The 27,321-nt window shown below is 29.9% G+C and overlaps 1 protein-coding gene across 5 annotated transcripts in view; it reads left to right on the forward strand.

The window, feature by feature from the left end:
- Nucleotides 1-904: 904 nt before the first annotated feature.
- The window catches only part of LOC6038206 (aminopeptidase N), a 67,901-nt gene continuing 41,484 nt past the window's right edge, over nucleotides 905-27,321 (forward strand). Inside the window, exons 1-3 of one of the 5 annotated variants that reach the window (XM_038257034.1) lie at nucleotides 905-1,749; nucleotides 9,617-9,679; nucleotides 12,963-12,995. In XM_038257034.1, coding sequence (XP_038112962.1) covers nucleotides 9,631-9,679; nucleotides 12,963-12,995 — 82 coding nt within the window. In that variant the 5' untranslated portion in view covers nucleotides 905-1,749; nucleotides 9,617-9,630. Of the gene's footprint in view, nucleotides 1,750-9,616; nucleotides 9,680-12,962; nucleotides 12,996-27,321 lie in introns of those variants that run through there. The other 4 variants (XM_038257049.1, XM_038257053.1, XM_038257061.1 and 1 more) reach the window with 4 other exon arrangements.

The following is a 27,321-nucleotide window of genomic DNA, read 5'->3' on the forward strand; positions in this document are numbered from 1 at the left end:
GTTTGTTGTATGGTAAATAAATGGTTTAAGTACTATTTGGCAAAAAGTAACCTTAAATCAAACAGTTCACAAATAGTTTAATATAGTTAAATTATAATTTGGGGAAATTGAAAAAACGATTTCACAAATAGTTACCATTTCTCAAAGTGTCATTGTATGATCCAATATGGTAATCAAATGGTAATTTTTTATCCGGGCGCTTTGACAGTTTTAAATTGAGGCCGCTTTGCGAACCACTATTCTGCACCCAGGTTGAAACCATAGCTTAGTAAAAATGTTTTTTTTTCTTTTTATTATTATAAACTTCATTTTTACTTCATAGAAGGGAAAACTGTTTTGCAGTATTTACAAATGCATAATGGAAGCATGACAAATGAAAACATTTTTTTCAAGGTTCTAAATATTTCTGGCGAACGGGCTATTCTGGGGAGTGGGTCTAAAATTCCAATCAGGAAGAAAAGGATTGATAATACTTTAAAAATGTTTCCAAAAGTTTTACAGTTAATCGTGAAATGATTATAAATCTAAAAAAAATGCCATTTAAACAGTTTTGGACAAATAAATTAAATTTTTATTAATCGTCATGCAGGAAAAGGTTGTCAACCCCTGGAACCCACCGAAAAACAGAAAGACGCGCGTGGCGCGCGCACAGCATATCAGAGCATAAAATTTCGAGCATGGCCAACTAGATCGCTCTTCTCCCACTCTTTGCATTCGATTGAGATAGCACCGCACCGCTAAGGAAGAAGATAATTTTGATCGAAATTCGCTCTCCCAACAACAACAACCACAAGCACTTTGATTCTCTCCCAATTCTCTCCTCTCACCGCACGCGCCTACTTTGTCGGTTTCGCGGTTTGCCGCGAATTTCCACGCCAGCCGCTGCTCAGTTGATTGCAGGAGCTCTCGGAATTCGGTTCGAAGTCGCGGTCGGAGTTTTGCGCGCTCTCACGTTGCGTCGTTGGGGTTGTGTGTGGGAAAAAGAAGCAACGAAAAAAAACGGCAAATTTTGGGGCTGAAAGAATGTGAGATTTTGTTTGTTTGCGCTTCACTGCTAGTCGCGACAAATTGCCGTGCAAATAAAAATATTTTCAAGTTCGTTTTTTGGTGCGTTAAGTCTAGTCACTTAAACTACCGCTTAAAATAAGTGCAAGAAGTGGAGGCAAGGTGAAGCACGTGTGTGCATTCGAGGAGTGTGGGTGGAGAGTGGCTTGTGTCAGCATGAATGAATTGGTGGTGACACCACAGTCGAGCTTCTGCTGCCGCAGACTTGGAATCAATTGAATAGTGATTACTACTACATACTACTGCTTAGTCCGAGGAGAGGTGGTCATAAAATAGTGGCCACAAATCACTTTCAGTCGCCAGTCGGACGTCGGACGCACCGGAACGGGTGTTGGAAGAAGATTTCCCCTTAATTTTGAATCCGATACCCGAGCTGACGCTCAAGTTTGCAGAATTTTTCGAGTTTCGCGCGATAAAAACAAAACAAACAAATTTGCAAATTTAGCACGAATTTTTTTTATTGTTTCGATCGCGAGTTGGCCTATTTTTGTGAGTCGTCGTCGTGATTGTGGAAGGAAAAAAATAACTGCTTAGAAGAGCAGAAAAGTTTTTTTTCGAGTCGACGAAGGAGTTCCAGCTGGTTCTGGCTGACTCTGATTGGGTGGTTGGTTTGATGCTAGTGTTTGGAGAACCTGAGTAAATACGAACGAGCTGATTTTTCCTCTCCTCATCAATCTTTTGAAGGTAAGGTTTGAAATGTTTGGTGTAATAATTTATATGAGAGTTAATCAGGCGTCCAAAGTTGTTTAATCCCGACAAAATGTTCTTTTCTATCTTTTTTAAATAAATATTCAGAACTACAAAAAACTTTGATTTAATTAATATTTAAAATGAAAAGCGGGGAGCAAAAAAGTTTTTGACACAACGTATTTTTTGTTGAAAAACTAGTACTGAATAACTTTTTTTTTGTGTTGTAAATAGAACCCACATTTTTTTTTTGCGGAACTGTACATAGAATATTTTCAAAAAATTCAGAAGATTTTTGAATAAACAAACACATGCTAAAGTGATTGAAAACGCAGGGTAATGCATTTTTAATTGATTTATATTTAATTTCTGAATTTTTTTGAAAAAAAAATGTTTTGCCCCCTGATTTTTTGAGTCGAAGTTGAGCCTTTAAAAAAATTGTACCAGTCTAAAAACAACAAAAGAAAATTAGGCTTGAAATTTGAAACTACCAAATGGTCTTGAGTTACAGGTTTTCAAATATTTTCAAAGCACTTTTGTATGGGCAGCAGCCTTGGCACTTTTTCTAAAATTCAAGATTAAAAAAAACTAAATTTCATAACTGTGAGTATCAATACATTTATAAGAGCAATTCTCCACCAAAACCGGAAATGGATTTTATTTATATTTTTTTGAGTTGGTTCAAACTTTGTGGGGGCCTTTCTTATGACCAATGAAGCCATTTTGTATTATTGATTCACTTATACAAGGCTCTATTCAATTTTGACAGATATGTATACAAAAATCGTAGGTAAATATTCAAAAATCTGTAACTTTTGAAGGAACTTTCTGATCGATTTAATGTTTGCGGAAAAAAATAAAATTTGATCTCTTGTTGCTGAAATACAGGGAATAAGAGACAAAGAAACAAGAAAATTGATGTTTAGTCTCATCCAAACATTTCCGCATTTCAGCAACTAATGACACAATTTTCAATGTTCGGATACTAAAAATTTGTGAAATTTTATGATCTTTTTGAAAAAGAATATTTTGTAAATTTTGAAATCAAGACTAACATTCAAAATGGGCGTAAAATTGAATATTTGGCAAAAATATGTATTTTAAATTTATTTGATTTTGACTTGGCTTAAAAAAATTAGGAAATATTTTTAAAATTCTAATATTTCAATAAAACACATTTATTTATTAATTGTTCAGTCAAATTGATACCCATGCTGCAATAAAAATAATTTTGAGATTTCTTTTTCGAGAAAAAAATTGCCTTTTTAAAATTACAGGAAAAATAAGTATTGTTGTGAAAATTTTCATGTACAGTCCAGACTCGATTATCCGATGTTTTGATTATCCGAAGTTCGATTATCCGAAGGTTTGTATGGGACGGATAATCGAATCACGAACAATTTTTTCATAATTTTTGATTTTCTTACTTTTGACATAAAATTCGAGTACAGCAACCTCATTTTAGGCAAATTTGAATAGTTGAATGCCTAATAAATAAATAAAAATATATTTTCAACATTTCTTCACCGCCATCTTGGGATTAAACATTTTAAATCACTTTTGAGTAGTTTAGGGGTCATACTCAAGCTAAAGAATCAAAAATAAGACAACAAAAAAACATCCGATTATCCTAAGGGAAATTTTGCCAAGGCCTTTGGATAATCGAGTCTAGACTGCAATTAAAATTGCAATGGATAACTGACATGATCCCGATTCTAAAAAACTATATTTTTTCAATGTATGGATGATTTTTCATAGGATTTCTTTAAATTAATAAACGGAACGGGAAAGGACAAACAACTAATTAGTTTTTTTTTTCAGTAAACTCCCAAATATTTTGCTAACTTTAGGATGGAATGTAGTTTAACTAAAATCATTACTTTAGCTTTATATGATATTTATTTTTTTATTTTTTTTTGCTTTATAGCTTCAAATTGTAATGAGTAGAATGTAACAAAATTTACTTTGGCTGGGCCAATTTATAATAATGACAATATTTGAATATCTTCACCGATCTCTAGAATGCTCAGAATATTTTTTGAAAAAAAAAAAAATACTTCAAAATGCCTATAACTTGAAAATGGTGCACTTTATTTTAAAAAAAATGAATAATCGTAATTTTTACAAAAACATTATAAAATACTCAAATTTACTGTTTTTGCTATATGAGTATCAAATGATCGAAATTTTTTCATACATTTCGATAGTTATAATATTTTTTGAGAAATACTCAACATTTTCACAAAACTACATATTTTCGAAAAAAATACTCAAAATTTTACAAAATGAGTATCAAATGACCGGCATTTTATCATACGTTTCGGAAGTAATAGCACAAATTTTTGAAAACAGTCAAAATTTTTACAAAATTACATATTTGCTAAAATGTTGAGCTTTAAAAAAAATTATCAAAATTTATGAAAAATTGCCAATTATTATATACCCAAAAAATCAAAATTTCGGTATTTTTTAAGTATTTCACAAAAAAAATATATTGCTATCGAAATGTATAAAAAAAATCCCGATCATTTGATATCCATATTGCTAAAACTGAAATTTTTAGTATGTATTCACAAATACATTGTTTTGTGATTTTTTTTTTGTATTTTTTAAAATGTGTGTTATAACCCGAAATTAAAAAAAAAATCTCGATCATTTAATACCCATATTATTTTTTTAATACCCATATTGCAATTACAATAATTTTGAGTTTTCTTTTTCGAGAAAAAATGCATTTTCTTAATATAGAAAAAATACGTATTGCTGTGAAAATTTTCATGTTATTGTAACTGCAATGGATATCTGGCATCATTCCAATTCTAAAACACCATAATATACTCCTGTTCGCATAAATGTCCCATATGCGTTTTCAGCACTTTTGAGAGCCCAAAACATCCCGTACCTTGTTCTAAAAATCAAGAGGTAATCCAGTTTAGATTAGATTTCTTTAACCCTTTCAGGCTTGATGACCCAAAAATCAAAATTTTCAAAATTAGCCTATAATTTTCGCACGGTCCTCAGAACCATTATACTATCATTATTATTTTTTTAATTCGGTTATCATTCGTTCTATCATTAAAATTTATGATTTGTTTAGATATTACATTTTATGTTTCAAATAATTGGTTAATGTGTTAAGTAATTTTAAATTTTTTGAAATGATATTGTTTCACAAAAAAAGTTGCAAACCCTTTTTAAAAACGTATCACCCTACTAATTTCTGCATATGTTTCAAATGTTTCGGGGTTATAAAAGTGCATTTCATTTCCTGTCCCGCTGGGTTCTTTGGCTTTGGCTTTTGCTTCTGCTGCAGTGGAAGGTCCACTTCGAGCGAAAGAACTTGGCCATAAGGTGGACTGACTTTGCGAGTTAAATCGACGGTTTGCATGCAGAGCTGCAATTCGTTTTGCGCTGCTTTTCGGATCGATTTTTTATCGCACTTTCTGGTCGGTTGGATAGCGGGTCGCGGGTTTGACTGCAGTCCCTACATACAAAGGTACCGTTTTGGCTTTGGATGACCAAGTTGGTCTTCAGAAAGTTCCTTCAACCCTTTTAGGTGACTTGTAACTGCTGACATAACTGTCCAAAAAGGCTTTTTTTATTTAATGCGACATGCAATCAATTCATCTTAAGATCGATAAATGCAAAACTGACACCGACAGAAAGTGCTTCGACATTAAAAGCAAGGCGTTTCTCCCTGTCACTCCCAGCAAGCCGCGACTTGAGTGAACGTTGAACGCATGTAGCAAAAAAAGAATCCAAGAAGTAAAACAACCCAAAATAACTCGATTAATTGCTGTGTCGGCAAAATTGAGGACAACAACAACAAAAATTTCTTTAATGATTGTCACTGTCTTCCGCGGTCTTTCGAGAGCCACCCAGGATTAGAAAGATATTTTCGATGCGATTTGACGTTTCGTTTCGGCAGTTAAGAGGAGGATTTATTTCGGAAACCACCGCATCGACGATTAGCCGTGTTTTGAGCATTTTTTCAAACAGATTGTTGATACTCTTCTAGGTGGGGTGACCGCGACTAAATTGCTTGATTATGCTCTTAATGCATGCGTCCAATACGTCTAGTTGTCTAGCTAAACTTGCTTAACTGTAATTATAATCTCGTTTATGAGCGCCTGCTTAGATCGTGGCGTAACGACGACGCCTCCTCACTACCGTTTTGGAGAGCTGGTTGGTGGTGGTAATTGATCCCATTCATGATGATGATGATCGAGGCAGGCGGTGGTGACAGGGATGCCGGGTCACCCTATCACGATCGCGTTGTCAATGGTTGCTATGTTTTTTTTGTTGTTTCTACCCGGCTTGTACTACATGGTGTCATAGAGCGCGAAATAGACACATGCACACACAGAAAACGACGGGCGCGTTTTGATCGTAAAAAGGCATCAACGGAGAGGAGGCCTCTTCTTCAGGGTGTTGCGTTTTTTTTGCTTTATTACTACTAATTTATGTGGTTTAGGGGAGAAGGGGGAAATTTATAAGGCATTTTGCAACTGTTTTATTTATTTTTTGGTTTTTGGCAATTCACTTAAGTTCACTTAAGATAGTTTAGTTTTATTTAAATTTTATTAGATTCCAAAATACACTCATTTATTCTCCTATTTAAAAAGGGATTGTTGGAATAGAAAACTTGTTCCACTAAAACTATGGACCGGAAATCTCGATTCTCATTCCAATAACAATAAGAGCAACAACAATTTTTAATTAATTGAATGAATGTAAATCATAATCGATTTGGGGGAATTTCCGACAAAAAGTCGACACACATTAGGTCGAATGGACAAAAGTTCGAATTGACAAAACGAGAAAGGACAGAAGGTCGAATTTGGAAAAAGTTAAACAAAATTCTTATATATATTTGTGAACTTTCAAACATATTTAAACATGTGCAGAACTAGTCAAACCACAAAAAATATTTATTCCATTTTTTCTTTTTCTTCTTCTTCAAGTTCAAACCAATTCTTCTAAAATATGTTGTTAGTTTATCTACTCTTTAAACACTAATTATTCTTGATGGTTGGAATATGTTAGTGATTTTATCCGATCTTTTATACATATTCAGTTCCAAAAAAGAGAAATAGTCTTCAGACGTAAAAAACACTAGCAAATTATTGTAACCTTTTTTTTAAACATATATTCGGTCGTAAAAGCTCTTGAAAAAAATATTTTTTAAGTTTATGATTAAAAATGTCTCAAAATTCCGAGAGTGAATTATTTCAAAAAGTTAACACTAAATTTTAATGAAAATAAAATTGTAATGATCTGAAAACTGTTCATAACACCATTTTATAGTTAATTTTCAATATTTATGCATTTAGGCTCATTATAGAATTTTTTTGTTGTTGAAAATTTTCGACCTTTTGAAATTCGACCATTTGGAATTCGACCTTTTGTCCATTCGACCTTATATCTTTCGACATTTTATCATACATTCGTTCTGATTGAATTTGATGAAAAACATATAATAAACGATTAACAAAAAAAAAGCAACGTTGTTAAACGATAAAGTTATCGCCGAAAATTTTGTTGTCCGACGTTAGCGATATGATTATCGATATCGAAACACGATAATTTTATTAGCGTTAACCGAAGATAACTCATTTAAACATATTTTTTTAAATTTTAATTAGTTTTAAAGGGAAAAAAATACTTTAAAAATTTACAAAGTATCGTGTTTTATATTACTTAAGATTTTATTAATTTCTAAAATCCCGTTATTACAATTTTATGTTTTGAGATCTTAAATTTTAACAAAATACTCATTGTTATTTTTTTTATTTGAAACTTTGCAATATATTGGTAACGACGCGATGTATTGTATAGATTTGTTTACAATTTTTTTTACGAAAAACTCAAAATTTTGACAATATGAAAATTGTGTTGAATACTAAAATTATAAAAATGCGATATATTGTGAAAAAAATTAGTACTTTATATAAAAAATTGTTAAATGGTGAAAATGTTGTAAACGTCTTTAATGCCCACGAATTATAATAATTTAAACTTTAAAAAAATATGAATATTGATAAAAAAATCAGTATTTTTAACATTAAAATATGTGCCGGAGCGAAAATCTTTTTTTTTGTCCAAATTGGCGTATGTTAATGTAATTTTTTGCATCTTAAAAAAATACTTTTTTTTTTGTAGAAAAAAATTTAAGGCCGTAGCAAAAACTTTTTGCCGTACTAATTTCACAAAATTTAAAAATATTCTTAAACGAGCCCAAATATGCAAAAAAAAATGCAGTTCAAGTTGTTTCTAGTCGATTAGACTTCTATTTTCATAAAAATGTGAAGATTTATTTGAAAAATATTTGTTTTGCCTCATGATTTTTAGGGCCGATTTTGAAGTGCAACGGCCTACTTAAAATTAAAAATTGTTAAACTTATTGATATTTTGCGTCATTGATGTTGTAAATTATGAACATTCGTTTAGTTTTTTAAACATTTTTTTCTCGTTTTTGTATTTCAATTGTCATGCAGCGAAAACTAATTTAAAATTATTGAATCATTAAAAATAACTCTTTTCGAATATGAGTATTTTCAACTGAATGTTGTTTAACAGTGCAAATTTGTACAAAATTTCCCGTTGTTTGATACCCATTGTTGTGACGACGAATTTCGGATCAACTAAAGAAAGTTTTTGCAGCAGCGACATCGATTCTGTTCTTAGCCGCAGCTCAAAGCTGAAACAATTTATTGTTATTATTGTAGAGCAAAATAGGTTAATAATCAAATTCTCACATTTAGTCTTCCTCTGTAGGTGCAATCCTTATCGTTCGACCACAACAATTGCTGCTGGTGCTGGTTTGCCATTTACTTGTTTGAGCACATCAGGATTAATTAAATTAATCAACGTTTATCTGGAATCCACTTTTAATGTCTATTTGTCTCCGGTATTTGTTTGTTTTCCTTTTCCCATGTTTCTTTAGCAGGTTAGACGTTTGGCAGTTGTAGAATACTCTCCCAAAGGGTCTAATCTCGCTAAAGAAGTGTCGTTTGCTTTTTCCCGTACTGCCAGCAACCGCAACACCCATATTGGAAATTATTGTAATTTGAGTATTTAAAAAAAATGTCTTTAAAACCTTGGAATGATTTTTAAAATAATGAAGTTTTTGTTTCACGAGATATTCAAGAGAAAACACTCAGATTTTTATAATTTAATAAAGTAAACTTAGTCGAAGGGGTTTACATTTATTCATATCATAAAAACTGTTTACCATAGAAGTCTTCTGTTTTTAATGTACAAAAAAAAATCCGAAAATACTTTTTTTAAGAATACGCATTTATTTATATTGCGCAATATAAAGCTCAAAGAAGCTAAATTTAGTTTTCAATTTAAAATAATAAATTTAAAGAAATTAAATTTAAAGAAATTTTCAAACTTTGTACAGTTATCGATCCTAGAAACAAAATTTTGAATGGATACTCAACTTATTTTTTTTGTGTAGATACTGAAAAAATTATAATTTGTAGAGCAATGCAAAATTTATGATCGAAGACATTTTTTAGCTAGCATGAAGGTGTATAAAAATACACTCCCCTAAAAAAACTACAAATTGTGCAGTCAGTTTATAGCTCAATATACTAATCTTCTTCATCAGCACTAGTTCCCCCGTCTCACTAAACACTCTTCCATCGCCACTCTTTTATCACTCTACTGAATAGAACCCACTGTTGTGAGAACGAATAGAAAAAAAAGACAGACCCACTGAACACAAAAGTTCACTGTGGTGACGGTGCTGGTGGTTTGCCTTTGAATATACATTGTTGTGGAAATGAAAATTTATTGACATATTTGACCTCGATTTAAAGTTTCATTTTTTCGTTCTTTCTTTGCTTGATTTCAGGAAGCCCATCCACAATGAAGTCACATCACCACGAAATGGATACAGGTGGATATATAAATGAGGGTATGCATGCTCTGTTGTTTTTTTCAGTTCTTTTCTCCACGTGGAAAACCTCTTATCATTTATCAAACTAACCCTTCAACGAGAAAACAAAAAACTCATTTCTACTAACATCTCTTTTCGCTGCAACGTCCAAACTGTTTCGGTAGGTTTTTTTTTCTGTGGAAGGGTCTCTTATCTCGACGATCGTGACAGTGCCATTGACAGCGAACCTATTCTACCTCTAAATTTAGACAAATCACCCGAAACAAGCTTATAACCTTCGGCCGGAGGCCGTCGATTGAAGTTTCCGGGCGTTTCTTCTGGCTTGTGTTTTAAGGTTCTGTTCGCGAACAAGTGTGTAAAATGGGCCTATCAAACGCCCCTTATTTTTTTCGACGAACGATTCAAGAGAGGCTTGTCTTCGTAAGCTACTCAAGCTATTTTGAGCAGCATGATCTGGTACAATTGTTTGACTTCTTTTTGGGAGCCCATTAATTGATGGACAGGCTTACGGATTTGGAATAAATTAGCATTGATTTATCGTTAGGCCCTAACAAAAGCTAATAAGAGTTACGAAAAGCGAGACTGAGCTCAAGTAATCAGTGAACGTCTAGTAATTACTGTTTTATAACTAATTGTTTTGTTGACATTGACAGATTGCTTGACAGATTGACAGATGTACTTACCCTGTTTGAAATTAGTTCCCTTGATTACTGGATCACTCACTGTAACACTTCACTGACACAGCAAAAAATCTTTAGTTTTAGCGGAGGTACCTCAATGTTGACGTCCGTGATTGAGAAGTTTCCCAATCGGCAGATGTACTTACCATGTTTGAAATTAGTTCATTTGAGTGCTTGATCATTCACCAATACACTTCACTAACACAGCAAAATTTCTAAATTTAGCAGAGGTACCTCAATTCTGACGTCCGGGATTGGGAAGCTCTTCATCAAATTTGCCTGGTTTGAGATTTATGGAACTTATAAGCATATTTTCAAGTAGAGTTAACAGTGAAACTAGGTAGTAACTCACAAAGACATCAACCATTTCCCATAAAGTTTGATTATTATTATGGTTATATAATTAAAACTAAAATGGTTGATGTCTATACGGGTTAATATTGACCTTGAAAAATTGACAGTTTGACAGATGTACTTACCATGTTGATATTCACCGCTCTGCTTTCACCGACACTGGAAATCACTCACTTTCCACTTCACTAACACATCAAATGACAACCTTATTAGCAGAGGTTCCACAACTCTTACGTCCTTGATAGGGAAGCTTGACAAAATTGTCAAAATTGTAAAAATTGTAAAAATTGTAAAAATTGTAAAAATTGTAAAAATTGTCAAAATTGTCAAAATTGTCAGAATTGTCAAAATTGTAAAAATTGTAAAAATTGTAAAAATTGTAAAAATTGTAAAAATTGTAAAAATTGTCAAATTGTCAAAATTGTCAAAATTGTCAAAATTGCCAAAATTGCCAAAATTGCCAAAATTGCCAAAATTGACAAAATTGACAAAATTGACAAAATTTACAAAATTTACAAAATTGACAAAATTGACAAAATTGACAAAATTGACAAAATTGACAAAATTGACAAAATTGACAAAATTGACAAAATTGACAAAATTGACAAAATTGACAAAATTGACAAAATTGACAAAATTGACAAAATTGACAAAATTGACAAAATTGACAAAATTGACAAAATTGACAAAATTGACAAAATTGACAAAATTGACAAAATTGACAAAATTGACAAAATTGACAAAATTGACAAAATTGACAAAATTGACAAAATTGACAAAATTGACAAAATTGACAAAATTGACAAAATTGACAAAATTGACAAAATTGACAAAATTGACAAAATTGACAAAATTGACAAAATTGACAAAATTGACAAAATTGACAAAATTGACAAAATTGACAAAATTGACAAAATTGACAAAATTGACAAAATTGACAAAATTGACAAAATTGACAAAATTGACAAAATTGACAAAATTGACAAAATTGACAAAATTGACAAAATTGACAAAATTGACAAAATTGACAAAATTGACAAAATTGACAAAATTGACACAAATTGACAAAATTGACAAAATTGACAAAATTGACAAAATTGACAAAATTGACAAAATTGACAAAATTGACAAAATTGTCAAAATTGTCAAAATTGTCAAAATTGTCAAAATTGTCAAAATTGTCAAAATTGTCAAAATTGTCAAAATTGTCAAAATTGTCAAAATTGTCAAAATTGTCAAAATTGTCAAAATTGTCAAAATTGTCAAAATTGTCAAAATTGTCAAAATTGTCAAAATTGTCGAAATTGTCAAAATTGTCAAAATTAACAAAATTGTCAAAATTGTCAAAATTGACAAAATTGACAAAATTGTCAAAATTGACAAAATTGACAAAATTGACTAAATTGACTAAATTGACTAAATTGACTAAATTGACTAAATTGACTAAATTGACTAAATTGACTAAATTGACAAAATTGACAAAATTGACAAAATTGACAAAATTGACAAAATTGACAAAATTGACAAAATTGACAAAATTGACAAAATTGTCAAAATTGACAAAATTGACAAAATTGACTAAATTGACTAAATTGACTAAATTGACTAAATTGACTAAATTGACTAAATTGACTAAATTGACTAAATTGACTAAATTGACTAAATTGACTAAATTGACTAAATTGACTAAATTGACTAAATTGACAAAATTGACAAAATTGAGACAAAATTGAGATAAAATTGAGACAGAATTAAGACAAAATTAGGATCAAATTGACAAAATGACAACCTTATCAGCAGAGGTACCTCAACTCTTACGTCCGTGATAGGGAAGCTTTCCCAAAATTTGCGTATCATAAGCCAAATGGATTTTCAGCTTTCTACAATCAAAATAAAGAGCAACAGAATCGTGAAAAGTTTCTCAAAATAATTGATAACCCTGCATTAGGTAGCCCCGATACCATTAAGCTGATTAAATCGCGCAGAACGGGTAGCCGCCGCAAGGAAACGTCTAATTTCACTCTTTTGAATCAATCAATTTATCTTCCTCCAAATCGAACTTCCCACCTCCCTGGAGGTGAAGAAGATTGAGTTGAAAGAGTAATATTAAAATACCTTTTCTTTTACCACTCTCTTCCTCTTTCCTTCCCTTTTCGACGTAACCGCCCAAAAATCGCCCTTTTGGACACGCTCTTGCGCGCGACTTTCGAAATTTCGGGTGATCAACCTTTAAAACAAAAACAAATTGCCTCTGACCAACCGCGAAGATGATGAATTGGAGCCGGTTATGGAAGACGAAGGTAATTGAGTTACGCCGCGGCGTGCGGCGTTCTTGGCCTTCTTTCAACCTTTTTTTTTTTTGACGATTGTTCTCTTAACATTTTTTTTCGCTGTTGTCTTGCTTGCTGGTTCGATGCTGGCGTTAAAGTTCAATCAATTTTTGCTAGAGTAGAGTTTGGAAATGTCTTATGTTCAAGCATGACTTATCGTTACTTTATCGATCATTAGACCCTTTTCCTTATTTATGTTGAGCATGCAGTCCAGACACGTGCTTGTTCGCGGCATGAATATTTATTTGTTTCGTCCAAGTTTGGCAGATTTATTGACGAATCGAACTCCCAAACAAAGCTCGCCGTTGATACTTTTTTTGTTTTGTTAACCTCACTTTTGTAGAGCAGCGCGCGCGGCATGTGTTTTTGTTAATTCTTGTTTATGCTCGCACACAAAATATTCCAGCCCCATTTGTGACAAACGTGTGTCAAATTTCGTACCAACAATTAATCTTTTGTAGCAGCTTCGGAAGATGGTCGTAAATTTTTGCCTACCACAGAAGAGGAGGAAAGCAGAAGTCGAAGCAATAAAAACATAAACACTTTCGATGGGAATGGGCTTCGCGAACGCAGCGAATTTTTTGGAAGTTTTATGGCTCGGTTTGCGGTGCGGGTCAATTATTTGATTGTTCTGGTTGGGTTGAATGCGTGTACGAGCCGTGGATTCCAGCATGATGTTTACTATTTGCTGGATAACGGAACCGTGGCTCGGGGTTGAGAACGAACCTGACTCAGCTCCGGTCTTGGCTGTATCGATAACAAGTTGGTTCTAGGAACCAAAGTGTCGATACAGCCAAAGTTGAAGCAATTTTCAACTAGGTTTTGACAGTTGACAGATTGACAGAGGTACTTACCAGTTTTCTCGAACAACACTCACTTTATTTCACAAAAACACCTCAATTTGTCATGAAGTTTCAATAGAACCTAGACTAATTGGGAACCACTTTAATCACTGCGAAATAACTCACCAAAAACTTACCCTTCTTACTGGAACTCACTTCAAAATTCCGATGATATTCTAAGGGTACCTTGATTCTGACGTCCGTGATTGGGAAGCTCAAATTTGCAACTTGGCTGAATCATTAACAACCTGATTCTAGGAACCAAAGTGTCGATACAGTCAAAGTTGCAGCAATTTCCAACTAGGTTTTGACAGTTTGGGGCCATCCATAAACCACGTAGACAACTTTTCGGAAATTTCAGATCCCCATCTCCCCTTGTGGACAATTGTCCACCGCCAAACACCAGCTAAAAATCAACACGTGGTTTATGGATGAATTACTCTTTTAAGGGATCTGACTTTGCGGAGCCAGACAGAAATCGAACCCATGCAAATTCCGCTTACGAGGCGAAACACTTAACCTTACGGCCACGGTAACTCAAAGGTCTAATTTCTTAATACTCTTAAAATTCTTAAAATTTTAAATTTCATTGAATTCTAAAATACTTATAATTCATTAAATTCCGTTATCAGGGCTGACATTGGGTCTGGGGGTGAAATTTGGTCATACAAAAATGCAGAAATTTTTTATGACCCAATTTCACCCCTCCAGACCTAATGCCACCCCTGATGACGGTTCTTAAAATTCTTAAAATTCTTAAAATTCTTAAAATTCTTAAAATTCATAAAATTCTTAAAATTCCTCAAATTTTTAAAATTCTTAAAATTCTTAAAATTCTTAAAATTCTTAAAATTCTTAAAATTCTTAAAATTCTTAAAATTCTTAAAATTCTTAAAATTCTTAAAATTCTTAAAATTCTTAAAATTCTTGAAATTCTTAAAATTCTTAAAATTCTTAAAATTTTAAAATTCTTAAAATTCTTAAAATTCTTAAAATTCTTAAAATTCTTAAAATTCTTAAAATTCTTAAAATTCTTAAAATTTTAAAATTCTTAAAATTCTTAAAATTCTTAAAATTTTAAAATTCTTAAAATTCTTAAAATTCTTAAAATTCTTAAAATTTTAAAATTCTTAAAATTCTTAAAATTCTTAAAATTCTTAAAATTCTTAAAATTCTTAAAATTCTTAAAATTCTTAAAATTCTTAAAATTCTTAAAATTCTTAAAATTCTTAAAATTTTAAAATTCTTAAAATTCTTAAAATTTTAAAATTCTTAAAATTTTAAAATTCTTAAAATTCTTAAAATTCTTAAAATTCTTAAAATTCTTAAAATTCTTAAAATTCTTAAAATTCTTAAAATTCTTAAAATTCTTAAAATTCTTAAAATTCTTAAAATTCTTAAAATTCTTAAAATTCTTAAAATTCTTAAAATTCTTAAAATTCTTAAAATTCTTAAAATTCTTAAAATTCTTAAAATTCTTAAAATTCTTAAAATTCTTAAAATTCTTAAAATTCTTAAAATTCTTAAAATTCTTAAAATTCTTAAAATTCTTAAAATTCTTAAAATTCTTAAAATTCTTAAAATTCTTAAAATTCTTAAAATTCTTAAAATTCTTAAAATTCTTAAAATTCTTAAAATTCTTAAAATTCTTAAAATTCTTAAAATTCTTAAAATTGACAAAATTGACAAAATTTACAAAATTTACAAAATTTACAAAATTGACAAAATTGACAAAATTGACAAAATTGACAAAATTGACAAAATTGACAAAATTGACAAAATTGACAAAATTGACAAAATTGACAAAATTGACAAAATTGCCAAATTGACAAAATTGACAAAATTGACAAAATTGACAAAATTGTCAATATACAGTTGTCAGTTGTCAAAATTCACAAAATTGTCGAAATTTTCAAAAATTACAAAATTGACAACAATTTTGTCAAAATTTTCAAAAATTGTCAACATTAGGCCGATGCAAATATTTAACAAAGTTTTGTGTCCCTCGGCCCTGGCCGAGGTCAAGGGGGGGCAAAAAAATAAAAAAATATAAAAATTTAAATAACAAGCCATAGTCTTCACATTTAAATGAAAAACGTGTTTTAAAATGCATTTTACACTAGTTCAGTTGTTTTGCAATCATTAGTTTTCAAAAAATCTAAGATCTGACAAAAACAAAAATTTTATCGAAAAAAAAGATTTTGCATCGAAAATTTTCAAAAAATCTTAAGATTTTTTAATAAACCCAAACATGCTAAAAATGATTTTAAACGCAGGAGAATGTATTTTAATTTGATTTCAGCTTGTTGCACTTGAATTTTCATTGAAATTTTGAAGTTTATTGTAAAAATATTTTTTTTGCCCCCTGATTTTTCGGGCCAATTTTGAAGGGGGGGGTGACAAAAACTTCTAAAAATATTTGTACCAGCCTTATCGAATAAAAAAAAATAAAAAAAAAATTATTAAGATGATATAATTGACAAAATTGGCCTTAACACCAACAAAGTTAAGACAAAATTTTGACAAAATGAACACAAAATAAAGAACAGAATTGAGGCAAAATTGAGACAACATGAGATAAAATTGAGACAAAATTGAGACAAAATTGAGACAAAATTGAGTCAAAAATTAGACAAAATTAAGCCAAAATTGCGATAAAATTTAGTCAAAATTGACAATCCAGGGGTTTCTTGATTTCAACGTCCGTGATTGGGAAGCTCAAACTTACTTTTGACCATTCTGCCTAATTTCAGCCGACAAAGTAAACACTAACGAGTTTCCAAAATTGATAAAATTGACAAAATTTACCAAAAATTCCAATAACAGTTTAGACAAAATTGAGACAAAATTAAGATATCATTGAAAGAATATTGAGACAAAATTGAGAAAGAATTGAGACAAAATTGAGACAAACTTGAGACTAAATTGAGACAAAATCTATAAAAAATTGAGGCAAAATTGAGACAAAATTGAGACAAAATTGAGACAAAATTGAGAAAGAATTGAGACAAAATTGAGACAAAAATAATACAAAATTGAGACAAACTTGAGACTAATTGAGACAAAATCAAGACAAAACTGAGACAAAATTGAGATAAAATTGAGACAAAATTGAGATAAAATTGAGACAAAATTGAGACAAAATTGAGACAAAATTGAGACCAAATTGAGACAAAATTGAGACAAAATTCATACAAAATTAAGATAAAATGGAAACAATATTGAGACAAAATTGAGCCAAAATTGAGACAAAATTGAGAAAGTATTGAGACAATAATAATACAAAATTGAGATAAACTTGAGACTAATTGAGACAAAATCAAGACAAAATTGAGACAAAATTGAGACAAAATTGAGACAAAATTGAGACAAAATTGAGACAAAATTGAGACAAAATTGATACCAAATTGAGACAAAATTGAGACAAAATTTACAATCTTGGGACACCTTGATCCTGACGTCCGTGGTTGGGAAGCTCAAACTTACTTTTCACCATTCTGCCTAATTTCTGCCGACAAAGATAAACACTAACGAGTTTCCTGCTTGCAAAACATTCATCATAACGCGACAAATCGTCATTCGTCGTCGCGTTTAGGGCACGTTCGAAATGGCCCTTTGTGCAAAACTGTTTATGGAGATGTTTTGCATACTGATGGCTCCAGAGGGGTGTAATTGTTGTCGTACTGAGTCATTTTCCGTTTGACCACCTTGGAGAAAAACAAAATTGTGCAAAAACCATAAAAAAAGGTTCGTTCTGCACTGGAAAAAATCCTCTGTTTACCTTTCGTTGAAAGTGTTTGCGCAAACTCCAATGTCACCCATCAAATCTACAATACTATCTTAATCGAGTGTGACCACTTCGTGGGCCTCCAAGGTATGTCAACAAAAGACGGGGAGCTTCCAATCAATGCCACTGGTGGTGTTATCATTAGTCTAGGTTGCCTCCCCCTTAAACAAACATGCTTCTATTTTGTCAGAGTCAACATTAATCACGCGCGTGTACTCCCAAGGGCAGACTGTCTCCGACTAGATCAACTCTTCGTTCGCTTTTTCTGGACTGGATTTCTGCCGTGACTAGACTAATGAGATGCGTTAAAATGTTTGCGCTTCCCACGAACCGTTTGACTCTTAACTAGCCCCAGCATCGTCATCCGAGTCACGATCGTCATCGTCATCATAAGGCAGATTAAATTTCTGTTTGATCACGTTTAGAGCAGAGTAGGGGCCAAACATTCTCGATGGTGTCGAATTTGAGCACGTGACTATGGTTTCTGGAAGTGCAAACACACTTTTCGAAATTCGAATCGATGACAGTTTTATTGAAAAGTTAAATTTCTCAAAAACCTCAAATAATTAACACTTCCCCTCAGAATTTCAACTTACAAAAATCTGCACCTCATTAATTCGCGCGCAGGCAGTGGTGACGCAATTCTGCATGCATTAAATGTGTTACACTCGCAATGACCCAGAGTCTCTCTTTACCTTCGCACTCTTGAAACGAACTCAAGTGCCCGTTGAAAAAAGGTTTATGCTTGAAATACTCGCAGGATGCAGTTTCCTCGGAACTCGTTTGCGTATGTTATGGTAGAACAAACGAGTTTGGGTGCAGGTTTTTTCATCTGCGACGATTTGAGGTGGGCAGTTGAGGGTAAAAAGGCAGAATGATAAATTACTGCCTGGGAGAAGTGCAGATTCCTTTCACTGAGATTTAAGTTGGCAAAATTTAATTAATTAATACTAGCTAACTTAATCTAAAGATCTTGATTTTGACAGGTTGACAAATTGACAGAAGTACTTACCAAGTTTTGGAACGCTGCTGATTGACACTTTTAACACTGTTGTACTTACCATTTTATTAAAAATTCACAACACCACAAACATTACTTCCTATTCTAAGAGGTACCTTGCAGTTGAAGTCCGTAATAGAGAAGTGCTCGCAAATGTACAAAAATGGTATTGAAAACACTCAATATATCGGCCATTTTTTTTTCAAAATTATCAAAATTATCAAAATTATCAAAATTATCAAAATTATCAAAATTATCAAAATTATCAAAATTATCAAAATTATCAAAATTATCAAAATTATCAAAATTATCAAAATTATCAAAATTATCAAATTATAAAATTATCAAAATTATCAAAATTATCAAAATTATCAAAATTATCAAAATTATCAAAATTATCAAAATTATCAAAATTATCAAAATTATCAAAATTATCAAAATTATCAAAATTATCAAAATTATCAAAATTATCAAATTATCAAAATTATCAAAATTATAAAATCAAAATAATCAAAATTATCAAAATTATCAAAATTATCAAAATTATCAAAATTATCAAAATTATCAAAATTATCAAAATTATCAAAATTATCAAAATTATCAAAATTATCAAAATTATCAAAATTATCAAAATTATCAAAATTATCAAAATTATCAAAATTATCAAAATTATCAAAATTATCAAAATTATCAAAATTATCAAAATTTTCAAAATTATCAAAATTTTCAAAATTACCAAAATCACACAAAATTATCAAAATTACTAAAATTACGAAAATTAACAAAATTACTAAAATGACCCAAATGACCCAAATTAGCAAAATTACAAAAATTACAAAAAGTACCAAAATGACCTAAATGACCAAAAAACCAAAATAACCAAAATCACACAAATGACCCAAATGACCAATGACAATTTAGTCAAATTACTGAAATTAACAACATTACGAAAATTATCTAAATTCCTAAAATGACTCAAATGACCAAAATGAGCAAAATTGCCCAAATTACTAAAATGTCTTAAATTACCAAAATTGACGAAATTAATTGGTCAAAAATTTTGTCAAATTACTAAAATTACCAAAATTACACAAAATTATCAAAATTTCCAAAATTACAAAAATTACTAAAATGACCCAAATTACCCAAATAAGCAAAATTATCAAAATAACAAAAATTTAAAAAAATACCAAAATGGCCAAAATTGACAAATTTGACAAAATTAATTGGTCAAAAATTTTGTCAAATTACTAAAATTACCAAAATTACACAAAATTATCAAAATTTCCAAAATTACGAAAATTATCACAATTACTAAAATGACCCAAATTATCAAAATAAACAAAATAACCAAAATAACCAAAATCACCCAAATGACTCACATGACTCAACTGACCCAAATGACCAAAATGACCAAATTAAAAAAATGACCAAAATGACTCAAATTTATAACATTACCAAATTTTCTTAAAAATACCAAAATGATTAAAATTACAAAATTTACCAAAATGACAAAATTTACCAAAATGACAAAATTTACCAAAATGACAAAATTTACCAAAATGACAAAAAAGTCCGGGATGACTGAAAAGATTAAAATAACCAAAATTTTAGTGAATGACCAAATTGATCAAAATTACATAAATGTAAAAAATGACATAAACGACCCAAATTACCAAAATTACCATAATTTAAAAAAAGTAACCAAAATGATCAAAATGACCAAACGACGATGATGCTAATATTTACAAAAACTACCCAAATGACGAAAATTACCAAAGTATCAAAATAACCAAAACTACGACCAAAACTACGAGTTCTACGACCAAATTTATAAAATTGACCAATGAGACAAAATTGAAAAAATAAGATAAAATTGAGACAAAATTTGGATAAAATTGAGACAAAATTGAAACAAAATTTTGATAAATTTTAGACAAAATTTAGACAAAATTGAGACAAAATTGAAACAAATTTGAGAACAAATTGAGAAAAATTTAGGCAAAATTGGGACAAAATTGAGAGAAATTTGAGACAAAATTGAGACAAAATAAAGACTAAATTGACAAAAAATTGAGACCAAATTTACAAAAAACCGAGACAAAACTGAGACAAAAATGAGATAAAATTGTGACAAAATTGAAACAAAATTAAGACAAAATCTAAATAAAATTAAGAAAAAAAAATTGAGACAAAATTTATTCAAAATTGAGACAAAATTGAGACGAAATTGAGATAAAATTGAGACAAAATTTAGAAAAAATTTTGAAAAAAACTTTTAGCAAAATTGAGACAAAATCGAGAAAAAATGTAGACAAAATTTAGAATAATTTAAGACAAAATTGAAGAGAAAAAATTAAGATTAAATTGATACAAAATAAAGACGAAATTGGGACAAAATTGAGACATAATTAAAACAAAATTTAGAAAAAAAAATTGAACAAAATTGGGACAAAATCGAGAGATTGAGACAACATTGAGACAAATTTGAAAAAAAATTGAGACAAATTTGAGAGAAATTAAGACAAAATTAAGGAAAATTTAGGGAAAAAATTGAGACAAAATTGAGACAAAAATGAGACAAAATGAGACAAAATATAAACAAAATTGAAATAACTTTGAGACAAAATTGAGATAAAAATGAAACAAAAGAGCCTAAAATGAGCCAAAAATGAGACAAAAATGAGCCTAAAATGAGCCAAAAATTAGACAAAATTGACAAATCAACTCCAAAAGTACCCACACATCCGCCAAGTGCCCTTTTTGCAAAATTGAAACAAAATTGAGACAAAATTGAAACAAATTTGAGAACAAATTGAGAAAAAAATTAGGCAAAATTGGGACTAAATTGAAAGAAATTTGAGACAAAATTAAGACCAAATTTACAAAAAAAAAACGAGACAAAACTGAGACAAAACTGAGACAAAAATGAGACAAAATTGAGACAAAATTGAAACAAAATTTAGACAAACTTTAAATAAAATTAAGGAAAAATTAAAACAAAATTGAGACAAAATTGATTCAAAATTGAGACAAAATTGAGACGAAATTGAGATAAAATTAAGATAAAATTGAGACAAAATTTGGAAACAAAATAGTAACAACTTTAAGCAAAATTGAGACAAAATCGAGAAAAAGTGTTGACAAAATTTAGACAAATTTCAGACTAAATTGAGGCAAAATTAAGAGAAAAAATTTAGATAAAATTGATACAAAATTGAAACGAAATTGAGACATAATTAAAACAAAATTTAGAAAAAAATTAAACAAGATTGAAAAAAATCGAGAAAAATTGATACAAAATTGAGACAAAATTGAGACAAATTTAAAAAAAAATTGAGACAGAATTGAGACAAATTTGAGACGAAATTAAGACAAAATTAAGGCAAAATTAAGGGAAAATTGAGACAAAATTAAGACAAAAATCAGCCAAAAATTAGACAAAATTGACAAATTAACCCCAAATGTCCCCAAAACATCCGCCAAGTGCCCTTTTTGCATCCCACTACGCCTTGATGAGTAATCCTAATAAAGTCGCCCGTAACACACACACACTGCGTGAAACGTTTACAAAATGGCAATAAATCATTAGGGAACTGCTGCTGCAACCTGCATCCCATATTTTTTTGAGTTATGGAATTCCGAGAAACTCCTCTAAGCCCATCGTTTTGCACAGCTGCCAGAGGAAAAAAAAGTGTCTGATGATATCATCCACGGTTTAGCCCGATCGTGTTGGCACCTTTTATGTTGTTATGCTCTGTTTTTTTAATCTGATTTTGAGGTGTTTGTTGAACACCGACTCTCTGTGGGGGGAAATTTCCGACCTTCGGGGAAAAGGGTAATTTGTCAATTTTTGGTTTCTTTTTTCAATTGTTTGTTTTAAGAATTATGGTTAATTTTATTCTGGCAGTGTTGCCAGATTTGCTCAATTTTCAAAATTTCATTTTTTTTAAATATCTTCAAATTTGCTCAACAAATTCTAGAAAATGAGAACATTTTACGACCGAAAAATTCCTTCCCACTTCTACTAAGCATGGTCACAGGTTCTCACCTTCACCTTTTCGGCTCAGATCATCTCGAAACCATCATCGTAGCGTCATTTGCTCGTTCGTCGTTGTCGTGTCGAGACATTATGGCTTTTCGATTCGGTAGACGATTCGCATTAAGATAGAGACCCCCAGAAGAAGAGGCTAGTTCTGGACTAACTTGGAAGACGACACCCACCTCGACAAGTCAGAGCGTTTAATTAATGAAAGTTCCTCTCTTTCTCGATTCGAAATCGGTTCTTGACATTTCCAGACAAAAACACCTCCACCCTCGATGAAGAGACCAATATCGGTAGTAATTTATTTATTTTGTAGCCCTCATCATCACACGCGATCGTGCGTGGGTGATCCAAGACCTAACCGGTTCCTTTCCCTTAACAAAAAATCCGACCATGTCAAGTTATTATGTTACGCCAACTCTCGAGTGAAAAGTCGTGCGTTGTTTACGTTGACTTCTGGGAGTCACAACACAAACATCGAAAGGAAAAAATGAAGGCACCAAAAAGACTAATAAAATGCCCAGCGTGAAGTCGCGATCGCAACATTAAACGTAATCTCTCCGCCGAAGATGCTGCTGCTGCTTCTGCAGCCGGTTTTGTTCTGCACAACAACACAAAAACTGTTTGGTGGCGAATGTTGTTTTTGAATGGTCAGTCGAGATGATTTTGGGGATGGGAGCCGGTTTTTTTTGTTGGTTGTTTATAAATAAACTCGTTAGGAGAGATCACCGACCTTAGCTTTAGTGCAATCAAAGCAGCATTCTTTAAAAAAATGACAGAGTTCTCTAGAAACTTTTTTAAAATTATAGTTTGACAGCTCAACAGGTTGACAGATTAACCAGTGAAGAGTACTTACCAAAATACCACCTTTTTTACTAACACTTAACTACACATTGACCTTAACATAGACTTCCGTATCCGGGAAGCCAGAAATGTTGCACCTTAACACCCTTAAATCTATTGTACTTACCTTTTACTCAAATTCACAATACACAAACACCGCAAAGAAAGCCTGGATAACCATCGGGTATCATGATTTTGAAGTCCGTAATAGAAATTAAACCTCTTAAAATTCTTAAAATTTTTAAAATTTTTAAAAATTTTAAAATTCTTAATATTTTTAAAATTCTTAAAATTCTTAAAATTCTTAAAATTTTTAAAATTCTAAAAATTCTTAAAATTCTTAAAATTCTTAAAATTCTTAAAATTCTTAAAATTCTTAAAATTCTTAAAATTCTTAAAATTCTTAAAATTCTTAAAATTTTAAAATTCTCAAAATTTTAAAATTTAAAATTCTTAAAATTTAAATTCTTAAAATTTTAAAATTTTAAAATTTTAAAATTCTTAAAATTTTAAAATTCTTAAAATTCTTAAAATTCTTAAAATTTTAAAATTCTTAAAATTCTTAAAATTCTTAAAATTCTTAAAATTTAAAATTTTAAAATTTTAAAATTTTTAAAATTCTTAAAATTTTAAAATTCTTAAAATTTTAAAATTTTAAAATTCTTAAAATTTTTAAAATTTTAAAATTCTTAAAATTTTAAAATTTTAAAATTTAAAATTTTAAAATTCTTGAAATTTTAAAATTCTTAAAATTCTTAAAATTTAAAATTCTTAAAATTCTTAAAATTTAAAATTCTTAAAATTCTTAAAATTCTTAAAATTTTAAAATTCTTAAAATTCTTAAAATTTTAAAATTTTAAAATTCTTAAAATTTTAAAATTTAAAATTTAAAATTTTAAAATTCTTAAAATTTTAAAATTCTTAAAATTTTAAAATTTTAAAATTCTTAAAATTCTTAAAATTCTTAAAATTCTTAAAATTCTTAAAATTCTTAAAATTCTTAAAATTCTTAAAATTTTTAAAATTCTAACTAACTAAAATTGACAAAATTGACAAAATTGTCAAAATTGTCAAAATTGTCAAAATTGTCAAAATTGTCAAAATTGTCAAAATTGTCAAAATTGTCAAAATTGTCAAAATTGTCAAAATTGTCAAAATTGTCAAAATTGTCAAAATTGACAAAATTGACAAAATTGACAAAATTGACAAAATTGACAAAATTGACAAAATTGACAAAATTGACAAAATTGACAAAATTGACAAAATTGACAAAATTGACAAAATTGACAAAATTGACAAAATTGACAAAATTGACAAAATTGACAAAATTGACAACATTGACAAAATTGAAAAAATTGAAAAAATTGACAAAATTGACAAGATTGAAAAAATTGACAAGATTGAAAAATTGAAAAAATTGACAAAATTGACAAAATTGACAAAATTGACAAAATTGACAAAATTGACAAAATTGACAAAATTGACAAAATTGACAAAATTGACAAAATTGACAAAATTGACAAAATTGACAAAATTGACAAAATTGACAAAATTGACAAAATTGACAAAATTGACAAAATTGACAAAATTGACAAAATTGACAAAATTGACAAAATTGACAAAATTGACAAAATTGACAAAATTGACAAAATTGACAAAATTGACAAAATTGACAAAATTGACAAAATTGACAAAATTGACAAAATTGACAAAATTGACAAAATTGACAAAATTGACAAAATTGACAAAATTAAATTGACAAAATTGACAAAATTGACAAAATTGACAAAATTGACAAAATTGACAAAATTGACAAAATTGACAAAATTGACAAAATTGACAAAATTGATAAAAATTTACAAAATTGACAAAATTGACAAAATTGACAAAATTTAAAAAAATTGACAAAATTGACAAAATTGACAAAATTGATAAAAATTGACAAAATTGACAAGATTGAAAAAATTGACAAGATTGAAAAATTGAAAAAATTGACAAAATTGACAAAATTGACAAAATTGACAAAATTGATAAAAATTGACAAAATTGACAAAATTTAAAAAATTGACAAAATTGACAAAATTGACAAAATTGACAAAATTGACAAAATTGACAAAATTGACAAAATTGACAAAATTGACAAAATTGACAAAATTGACAAAATTGACAAAATTGACAAAATTGACAAAATTGACAAAATTGACAAAATTGACAAAATTGACAAAATTGACAAAATTGACAAAATTGACAAAATTGACAAAATTGACGAAATTGACAAAATTGACAAAATTGACAAAATTGACAAAATTGACAAAATTGACAAAATTGACAAAATTGACAAAATTGACAAAATTGACAAAATTGACAAAATTGACAAAATTGACAAAATTGACAAAATTGACAAAATTGACAAAATTGACAAAATTGACAAAATTGACAAAATTGACAAAATTGACAAAATTGACAAAATTGACAAAATTGACAAAATTGACAAAATTGACAAAATTGACAAAATTGACAAAATTGACAAAATTGACAAAATTTGACAAAATTTGACAAAATTGACAAAATTGACAAAATTGACAAAATTGACAAAATTGACAAAATTGACAAAATTGACAAAATTGACAAAATTGACAAAATTGACAAAATTGACAAAATTGACAAAATTGACAAAATTGACAAAATTGACAAAATTGACAAAATTGACAAAATTGACAAAATTGACAAAATTTAAAAAAATGACAAAATTGACAAAATTGACAAAATTCACAAAATTCACAAAATTGACAAAATTGACAAAATTGACAAAATTGACAAAATTGACAAAATTGACAAAATTGACAAAATTGACAAAATTGACAAAATTGACAAAATTGACAAAATTGACAAAATTGACAAAATTGACAAAATTGACAAAATTGACAAAATTGACAAAATTGACAAAATTGACAAAATTGACAAAATTGACAAAATTGACAAAATTGACAAAATTGACAAAATTGACAAAATTGATAAAATTGACAAAATTGACAAAATTGACAAAATTGACAAAATTGTCAAAATTGTCAAAAAATCTCTCAAGTGTATAATTAGTTGATTCCAAATCATTTAAGATCTCCCAAGATGATGATCCACCCTAATCCCTTGCATTCATCACACAAATCTACCACCACCAAGTCAGCTGAAAAAAAAACGAGGAACTAAACAGTTTTTTTACTACCCTCTCGCCGTTTGCATTTATTTAAGCTGACCGGCTCAGCCAACAAAACCCAGAAGCCAACAAACGTTCGCGATGCGTAACGTGGTAACCCAGCCGGTCGTCTGGCAGATCGGAGCAGAAAAATGCATTCTCTTCCCAGTCCCAGTCAGTATTTGATGTGCATTTGCCATGTGATATTTTTATGCAAGCTGGCACATGGTGGGAAACCGACAAGTCGGACTAAAATGGTCGGCGACCACAATCAAACGAAAGGGGACACAGTTTTCCGTAATTTGATGTTGGTAGGAAAGGTTCGACTTGCGATCAAACTAATCGGTTTGATCGCAAAAACGAAGCTTGCTTAGGCTAGTGACAGATTGACAGATGTACTCACCACACTTGCACCGATTTACCTCTATCAACACTATTGTACTTACCTGCTGTCACACTGGAATCCACTTTAAAACACTAAATCCACAGCAAAGGCTACTACGATCACCAAGAGGTACCTCAATTCTGAAGTCCGTAATCGAGATGTTTCCCCAAACAAGCTAGTTTGGAACCGCCGATAAATTCC

The sequence above is a fragment of the Culex quinquefasciatus genome, chromosome 1 (genome assembly GCF_015732765.1).
Source record: "Culex quinquefasciatus strain JHB chromosome 1, VPISU_Cqui_1.0_pri_paternal, whole genome shotgun sequence".
In the NCBI taxonomy this organism is placed as follows: Eukaryota; Metazoa; Arthropoda; class Insecta; order Diptera; family Culicidae; genus Culex; species Culex quinquefasciatus.